Source organism: Barbatula barbatula (assembly GCF_947034865.1).
Source record: "Barbatula barbatula genome assembly, chromosome: 9".
Lineage (NCBI taxonomy): Eukaryota > Metazoa > Chordata > Actinopteri > Cypriniformes > Nemacheilidae > Barbatula > Barbatula barbatula.
Window position 1 is genome coordinate 7,077,632 of NC_136772.1, and position 8,997 is coordinate 7,086,628.

General features: G+C 38.7%; 2 protein-coding genes across 2 annotated transcripts; one reads left to right on the plus strand and one right to left on the minus strand.

Moving 5' to 3' along the window:
* Nucleotides 1–307: 307 nt before the first annotated feature.
* grtp1b (growth hormone regulated TBC protein 1b) lies at nt 308–3,655 on the plus strand. The gene is made up of 8 exons (XM_079464886.1): nt 308–405; nt 622–752; nt 868–1,026; nt 1,142–1,266; nt 1,548–1,644; nt 2,206–2,378; nt 2,522–2,707; nt 2,817–3,655. The coding sequence occupies exons 1-8, from the start codon at nt 347–349 to the stop codon at nt 2,910–2,912; spliced, it is 1,026 nt and encodes a 341-aa protein (XP_079321012.1). The 5' UTR covers nt 308–346; the 3' UTR covers nt 2,913–3,655.
* Nucleotides 3,656–3,685: 30 nt separating this feature from the next.
* Nucleotides 3,686–8,975, minus strand: lamp1b (lysosomal associated membrane protein 1b). Its single transcript, XM_079464711.1, has 6 exons — nt 8,685–8,975; nt 8,079–8,275; nt 7,398–7,520; nt 7,239–7,305; nt 5,729–5,893; nt 3,686–5,241 (listed from the first exon to the last, which is right to left on the minus strand). The coding sequence occupies exons 1-6, from the start codon at nt 8,743–8,745 to the stop codon at nt 5,102–5,104; spliced, it is 753 nt and encodes a 250-aa protein (XP_079320837.1). The 5' UTR covers nt 8,746–8,975; the 3' UTR covers nt 3,686–5,101.
* Nucleotides 8,976–8,997: the final 22 nt, after the last annotated feature.

The following is an 8,997-nucleotide window of genomic DNA, read 5'->3' on the forward strand; positions in this document are numbered from 1 at the left end:
GGTCTGAAAACCTGAAAATGAAACATTTGTCTTCATTTTAATGAACATCTGAATATTGCAAAATTGATAAACAAAATGTTAACTCTCATGTAATAAAGATTGCCTGACAGTGCTGTTAGTCCCTTTTGATAGTCCTCGTTCCAACCATCCAATCGTCGCTTTATTAGAGCAAAAGCAACAACGTTTATCTAATATTAATACTTTTATTGAAACGGTATAATATTGCAATATACTAGCGTTAGCGATATGGTTTAGCAGTAGACTGGACAATGTGGGGGTGGAGTTTATGTGAACGGATCACAGTTGTCAAGAATCCGACCCGTTGGAAGAGAAGCACCTTTCGAAAATGGAGATACACCTTAATGATCAAAGCACGCCCGTTACCTCTAAAAGCGCATATCTGCGGTAAGAATGCACGTTTATTATTTCGACGATAGTTATGTTTTTAGAAAAGACTTCCTTTGATATGGGGATGTGCAAATCACCTGTGCGTCAGGTGACATATGCGCAATAGCGACACTGAAAATGACTTCGTAATCTTGTGGTATAATTTTGCCTTTTATTCTTCTTATCCTACCCGCTAACATCTAATTTAATAGACATCTTAATAAACGTCTGTAGGGTAGACCGATATGGATTCCAGAGATCAGAGGAACACGAGTCCAATGAGCATTTAACTGTTCTTACCAGAAGATCAAAGAAGTGGTCTAAACTTTTGCAGGGCACTGGTAATGTAGAGAAGACTCTGAAAGGCATGTCTATTCACAAATGCACTCACCAATTTAACCCTACCGACTGATTTTTTCTTTAATTTGAAATAAAGGCTAACTTATATTTTTACATGAATACGTCAATTTTGCTTTGCAGTGAAGCGATATGTGAGGAAGGGAGTTCCTTGTGAACATCGGGCTCAGATGTGGATGGCAGCCAGTGGAGCCCATGATCAGATGGGGAGAAATCCGGGCCATTATCACTCTTTATTAAAGGCTCAACATGATCCTGAGGTAGAAGGTGCTGTTCGTGCTGGTAAGTTTTGTTCATCTCATGGAACCATGGGGTATTATGTTTCTTGTTTTATGATCCTGCTTGAATCCTGATTCATCATATTGGAAACCAAGAATGTAAAGTGTTTTCTTTTCAGATATACACAGAACCTTCCCTGACAACATTCAGTTCTGTGAATCTTCCCAGCCATGTTTACAAAAAGCCTTGTTTAATGTACTTCTAGCATATGGACATCACAATAAGGATGTTGGGTACTGTCAGGTATTAGTTTGACTATTTTATCACATTGTGACTGAAATGTCAGATGAATACAGGATGCTTGAACTTCCCACTGTGTAGAATTAAATCAAGCTATTGTAGTGCAAAGATATGAATTGTTAGCTGTGACAAATGAGGAAGTATTACATTCTAAGACTGCTGTAATTTGGTATTGTTTACCTTGTCAATATTATGACTAAAACCTGCTGTGCCTGTCTGCCTTTAGTAAATCAACACTAAACACTATATACCATCTGAACTAGTACTTCTTGTTAACATTTAAGGGAATGAACTTTGTTGCTGGATACCTCCTCATTATCACCAAAGATGAGGAGAAGTCTTTCTGGTTAATGGATGCTTTACTTGGCAAGATCCTGCCAGGTTAGTCTTGTTTTAACTACTAATGTATAACCACCTCCTAGAATAAAATGGTCTTCAAAGGACCTTGAAATCACTGGCTTGTGAAAGAAAAGCAAAAAAAAGAAGATCACTCTCTATTTCTTCTATCACCAAATTAATTGTTTGCTTAACTAAAGAATAACATTTTAAAGTGGAAAAACACCAAATGGTAATGCCATCTGCTGGTCAAACGCTTGTAAATGAAGTTAAATAAAAACATATCCTTTAATACACAGATCTTAATGTAGACCCTCATGTATAAATTAGACTTCTGTTGTTGTTAAATAAAGTTTATACTATGACAAAAACATTAATGTCTTTCACCCACAACATTTTGGTTTACGAAAAACATTTGTGAGCATACTAGGTAAATAGCAGAAGATTGAAAACCACTAAAGTCACTATAATCAGCCAAAATTGGTTTTATTCTTAATGATTCATCATGATCGGTTATTCAAAAACATTTTTATTTGCTTGGGATTAATATAAATTCTTCATATCTCCATTATTTAACTTGTTTCATGTTCATGTTGTTGTTTTTAGATTATTACACACCAAATATGCTGGGCCTTCAAATGGATCAAGAGGTGCTTGGAGAGCTTCTCAGGTTAAAAGTTCCTACCGTCTGGGAGGTTATGAATCAGCACAATGTAATGTGGACCCTGGTGGTCTCAAGATGGTTCATCTGCCTTTACATCGACATCCTTCCAGTTGAGGTGAGAACATCACAAGGTTATTAGTATCTTGTAAAAGGAAATCAGTGCTTGCTTTTGATGAGCGGTTGTCAGTCTTATGAGGTAATGTTAGTAGTCTGTGTTAATTGAGTATTGAAATCATTAATCATCAATGGTGTTTTTAGACAGTGCTTAGAATATGGGACTGCCTGTTCTACGAGGGATCCAAGATCTTGTTCCGTGTGGCTTTGACACTAATCCATCACCACCAGAACCTCATCTCTCAGGCTCAGAGTCTCCCGGAAATATGTGAACGATTTAAACAGATCACCCACGGGGAGTTTGTGAAGGACTGCCATGGCTTCATGCAGGTAAATTATGTGGCATGTATTGATACAGAAGCTAAAATCATACTTGTGAAGCATATATGATCAAATGTTTGAACTAAATTATTATTGAACTTTATTTGTCCAATGTCAGAAAATCTTTATGGAGCCAGGAGGTCTCTCTATGGCAACAATCAGTAAACTCAGGGAGGTGTGTAGAAATCGCATTACAACAGCAAAAAAAATCTGATTCTGTAAACATGTGTCACATGTATGTATAGTTCAAGACAGAATTACATAATTATGACTATTTGAGTTAAAAACTACTATTTAAAGTGCAGATTTTTTTAACTAAAGTCACTATTTTGTGTATGCTTACGAAAAAAAAGAGTTGCGGAAAACTTTGAGACCATTTTTGTTTGTTCTGAATTTACTAATTCAGAATTGATCTGAAAGAAATATACATTTGTTTCATTCTGTGAACTACTAACAATATTTCTCCTAAATTTCAAATTTAAAGATTATTTCTATTCACATGTATTTGCAGAAAATACATAAAAATACAGCATAAAATGCAGGTCAAAATAACAAAAGATGCTCTGTATTTTTTCAGACTTCAAATAATGCTTATATTCATATTTACGAAATACAACGGTAATATTTGTAGATGTATTTAGGTAAAATTCAAAAACATTTTTTATGTGATAACCTGGAGTTTTATCAGTTTTCATGTCATGCTGTCCGTATTTCGCATTGCTGTTGGATGATTTTTTCACTTCTGAGATTTGATTTTGTTGAAATTCAATGGAATTGCCACAATACATCTAGAAATGCTGATCAAATAAAAATTTGGAATGGTGTCTTAATTTGTTCCACGGCTGTTTTTGTAAAGGTAAATTAAATTGTTTGTTTTGTTGGAATAAAGGAATATTAATTATTTAGATATAAATAACGCTTAACTAAATAAAGACAATTTCCATGTTCTATATTATTGATATAGCAGTGTTTTCTGGGTGGTTTGTTCACACAAAGATGCAACCAGATTTTTATTTTTTTATTTAGAAACTTAGACTTGCATTCCCCAAAAACAATATGAAAGTTTAAGCAATCGAAGGCAACACTTCAATATCCACATAAACTCCATTCATGCAGTAGTTTAATTTACAGGCCCCTCTATATATCACCCATATTTTTGGAGGCATAATAAGCATTCAGTGCACTTTGCATTCGTAACAGTTTAACCTGGGTTCTATAATAATCTAAGTTATCTAAGTTCCTCCCAGTAGTGCAATACCATAATATTTCATCCTTCACAGAATAGTATTTCCTTTTTAATTCTTGTTAATGAGTGCAAATTCAATAAATGCTAAAATGAAGCAAGCAGACTACATCATTTTTACATCTTTGATATGTAAAATGAGAGAGAAGGAACTCTTGGAAGGTACCGAAGGATTTTCTATGCTAGAATAGACATTCCCTTAATTTAACAAACTGTTTGTATCTCAGATTTCTGCACTCTGGAACTTCTCTTTAAAATGTATTAACATCAGACTCTAAATTTAAGGCTTTGTTCACAACTTTTATCTGGTGAATCTCAGTATGTTCTCCCTAAACAAGAATAGCTCAAATCACAAAGTAGTCGGATATCACAATCAGAAAAGTGTTAAATATGTAGTCCCTTTTACAACATTTGCAACAAATTCCCTAAATCCTCCTATTTAAATAAACATATGACTTCAAATGAAGCATATGAGGTACCACATACAGATTGTATATTTTCTAAGACCCGTATTAAGCCTCAGTAATAAAGACCAGACCGTATACTGATCAGCCTAATATGGGTCATGTAAACAAACATTTTAGGATGACCTAGAGCTTCAAACACACATTAGAACTCGCCCTGCACCTTAAAGGAATAGTTTGCCTTCAAAATGAAAATTCTGTCATCATTTACTCACCCTGTCGTCATTTTTAACCTGAGATTTTCTTCTGCAAAACACATTAGAAGAAAAATGTTGCTAACCAAAAACCGTCTGTCCACATTGACTTCGATTATATGGACACAAAACCAAGGGGATCAATGATTTTCTATCCCCAATATTTTTCAAAATATCATCTTTTGTGTAGTCATACAGGTTTGAAATGACAAGAGGGTGAATAAATGACAAAAAATATATTTTTGAAAGTGAACTATTCCTTTAAGCGAGTATGAATGTATTATTTTACACTATATTCTCCACACTTAGCATAATGCAACGAAGTCCAGGAAATGCAGGTCCACCTCAGTAGTGGCAGTGAGACACCAGCAGGGGGCAGGGCAGGTTAAACTACATAGCTGTAGTTTTTTTAGTGCTATAGTTGTAGTAGTAGAATAGAGTTTAGTCCATCTTAGAGGAGAAATTGGTGGCACCTGCATGTCCTAGCTTTAAGAAAAAGGGTTTAGATGGTCTGGTAGCCAGCGTGGCTTCTGTTCCGGCCGATGAGGTAGGCCAGGATCACTATGAGCACTAGAACAGCCAGAGCAGCTCCCACAATGATGGGAATCAACATATCATCCTCATCAAGCGCACACTCCACAGCTACAGCAGCAAGAGGGAACAGAAAAAAAATTAGAACGTGTTAAGCAAAACAATAAATGTTAATTGACTATTTAATATCAGTATATCAAGATCTAAACTAAGGACAATGTAAGGATCTTCAACAGGGGTCCATGGTGGTATTGCATGGGTCTTACAATTATTGTTGATATCTTTTACATTTTTCATTAATAAGGATATTTAAATTTAAAAGCATATGTATTAAAATCTTATGTTAAAAATGTACTTTGGATAGCAGGATTGATTAGTAAAATATCTTTGTAATGCAAGCATCATAACAAAGAAGAAAATCTGTGCCATTTTTCATTTCCCTATCTATCTACTAAGAGATCATATACAAATATTTTTCATAGGACATGTCCAAAAACAGTCATACTGTAGTTTATGCATTAGTTCTGAAAGACACATTCTTACCTTAAAATATAAAGATAAATTTGTTCTAGGAAAGTGTAATAAAGAAAAAACGTACCTGATCCAAAGTCTCCACTGACACCAAAAGGTTGCACTTGCAGCTCGAAGGTGTTGAGCGAGAAATCCTGCGTGACGTTCAGGGTCTGTTCCTTACGGCACATGAAGGAGTTGCCAAGGGTTCCCACCCAGTAATTCAGACTGGTGTTGCTCACAAAAAGCGTCTCTGTGAATAATAAAAGGTACTTCACGTATTTGATTGAACAATGAATGTCTATGTAACACAGTTCAATAAAAGGAAGGAAGGAGGCGGGAACTGGCGAACATAAAACAACTTTTAATTAATAATTAAAAACGTAAATAGACAGCCAGCAGCCCCTTCACGGGCAACTGCCGGCAACACACACAAACCATAACTAAAGCCAGGCCTGGTCTTCTCTCACTGACGGTCCGGTCGCTCGTCCTCTTATGCTCCCGATCTCCTCCATGATACGAGACCAGTGCACGTAAAGCTGGGCTCGAATTCCGGCTCTCATCCTGCCTACCTCACAACAACCCCATAACCCCATCACCCCTCACAGGCCGGGGGTGCCGCCCAGCCTCGGCGGATCTAACCCCATGGGGGTATGCACCGAAGAGACGAGAGATTGGAGACGGGAGCACTTTGTGCGACCGGAATGAGAGAGGAGAGAGGAAAAAGAAAACAAATTCTAGTCCGGTTCCCCAACATGCTGCCGCTTGGTCCATAACCAGCTGGGGTACTCTCCTTCGCGGTGCCTTGCGGTGGCCCTGGGCGCTAGACCATGGGCCCCCTGGTGGCTGGCGGTGGCTCCTCTGGTAGGGAAACAGTAGTGGGCCCCCCGTCCCCTGGTCCTCCCCCTTGTGCAGACGAATGCAGGCCCTGGCCTCTGGCAGGGGATGACCCCTCCAGGCTCCTCCCCCTCGGGCGGACGGACTCAGGCTCCGGCAGGCAGTGGCCGCTCTCGGCTCCCCCGCCCCACGCTCGTCCCCTCTTGGGCTGACGAGGCAGGCTCTGCCCCGTTCCCTCTGGGGAAGTAGCCATCCCGCCCCGACCCAGGTACTTGCCGGGGAGGTCTCCTCTGCTCTAGAACCACCGCTTCGGGCAGCCGCTGGCGATCGTCTCTCGTCCGCGCTGCCCGAGGCCACTCGGCGGCGAGGACTCCCCGATAGAATGTCTCTCCTAACTCCCGGGTTTTGGCACCACTGTAACACACTTCAATAAAAGGAAGGAAGGAGGCAGGAACCAGCTAACATAAAACAACTTATAATAAATGAATAAAAACGTAAATAGACAGCCGGCACCCCTCTCACGGACGACTGCCGGCGACACACACAAACCATAACTAAAAGCCAGGCCTGGTCCTCTCTCACTGACACCCTGTCACTCGTCCTCTTATGCTCCAGATCTCGTCCGTGATAAGAGACCGGTGCGCGTACAGCTGACTCTCCTTATCACTCTCCTTATCACACCGGCCTCGAAACCTGGCTCTCGTCCCACCTACCTCACTACAGACTATTATTTCCAACATACATGGGTTACTTTGACTTACTTGACATGTTTGGTAATGCAGCTGACAGCTCCAAACCACTAAGGTGGTATTTGTTCAATGTGGAATTCTAAAATGTTAAAAAGAACATTCCTTGTGTTATGATGAGGGGACTTATAAAAGAAGGCACTGTGAACATAACAGGAGGAATTTCAAACTTACCAAAGTGAAAATGAACGTCAAAGTAATGTTGTTTTCAGTGAGTATGAGCGTTGCATTGTCAGGCTCACAGGATCCAGAGGTCTTAGTTATGTTAGGATGCAGGTTCATAACTTCCTGAACTCTCTGAGCAGCAAGGAATATTCACATTTAAATTAGATTAACAAATAATGACCATGATGGGTTTTAAAACATGCAAATCTCTGAATAAATATGTAGCTTCTCAAAGCATTTTACAATTGATAATGCAAATGCTATTTATAAACTAAAAATAAACTAGTTTTTATGTAAAAAACATAAAAATTCTAGGAAGAGTTCACCCAAAAATGTAAATTGTGTCATATACCGGCACTGCTGTAACTTTTCGTTACCCATGGAAGACAAGAGGATATTTTCCCCATTAACACAAGATTAGCAGAATGTTTAGGCAACTTTGATCATGAAAACATATCAAAGAGATCACCAGGCAGAAAAAAACCCAAAATAATTTATAAGATGTATGTGCTATACAACAAAAGTCAAATAGTTAAAATAGCTTTGTGTCAGGAAGAGACTGAAATGTAAAATCTTGTCTTTCCCCCAAAGGGGTAAGTACAGACGACAATATTCTTTCTTGGATGAACTTACCCTTTAAGCAAAATAAACATTTGGCACATGCAAGATGCATTTTAAGTGTGCAACTACCTTTCCATTAGAGCTTGAAAGATAGCTGATGTTGAGCTGCAGGCCCATTCGTGCCAAGAGACAGACAGTGCCAGTGGCATTGGTGACATTGTAGTTGCCCCGCTCAGGAGGGCCAGGGGTCACCGGAGGAGGGCTGGTTGCAGAAGCAGTCATGGTAGGTGGAACTTCATTGGTGAAACACCGATGTATAGACACCGCTGTAATGATGACATCAGCAATATTTCAAAGACTGTAGAGCTGTGCCACTAATACTTTAGGTTAAAGATATAGAATGGGGTAAGTCAGAAAAAGCAAGGGTATCCATATTAACCATAGCTTAGCTTTGCAAGTCAATCTGTTAATAACATTTTCTCCCAGATGTAAATTAAATTCTTAAAACAAACCAGGCCTAGTTTGATAAAGGCGTCACAGGATTAACAAATAATGTAAGAATTATAATAAAAGACACGTTAAATTAATAACGATAATAAAAAATAAAGCGTCAGCCCTAATAATAACAAAGACCCGTTAATTAATATCAATGAATACAATAACACATCTAGATCAAATAGGCGCGCCGTGCAATATTGCATAATTGATACATATTGTTGATAAATACAAAATTACCTAACAGCAGGCTAAACATCGCTTCGGCGGGCATGTTTTGTTTGCGGCTGATGAGGATCATGTTTCTTGGCAAAGTGAATCAAAACACAGTCGACACAATAACAGCGGATGGCAGACTATGCAAATCCCAGCGTAAACAGGCTTAAAAGGGTATCTGTTGTTTTATGTCCGCACGTATGATGTCCTTTTAAGCGACCGCTGTGCGAATTGTTTCTCTGTTTGGTCAGATTTGTTTAGTACGTAACCGCAGAAGACAACGCAACTGTCATGTGAGGGATACGCATGCGCAGTTCTATTCTATGGTTTTATTTTG

Coding starts and splice junctions, on each gene's coding strand:
- grtp1b (XM_079464886.1), top strand. CDS start 347: ATGGAGATACACCTTAATGATCAAAGCACGCCCGTTACCTCTAAAAGC. Junction 753..867: donor TGTAGAGAAGACTCTGAAAG/GCATGTCTATTC, acceptor TTTGCTTTGCAG/TGAAGCGATATGTGAGGAAG. Junction 1,645..2,205: donor ACTTGGCAAGATCCTGCCAG/GTTAGTCTTGTT, acceptor TGTTGTTTTTAG/ATTATTACACACCAAATATG.
- lamp1b (XM_079464711.1), bottom strand. CDS start 8,745: ATGATCCTCATCAGCCGCAAACAAAACATGCCCGCCGAAGCGATGTTT. Junction 7,521..8,078: donor TTTCAAGCTCTAATGGAAAG/GTAGTTGCACAC, acceptor CTTGCTGCTCAG/AGAGTTCAGGAAGTTATGAA. Junction 5,242..5,728: donor CAGTGGAGACTTTGGATCAG/GTACGTTTTTTC, acceptor TTGCTGCTGTAG/CTGTGGAGTGTGCGCTTGAT.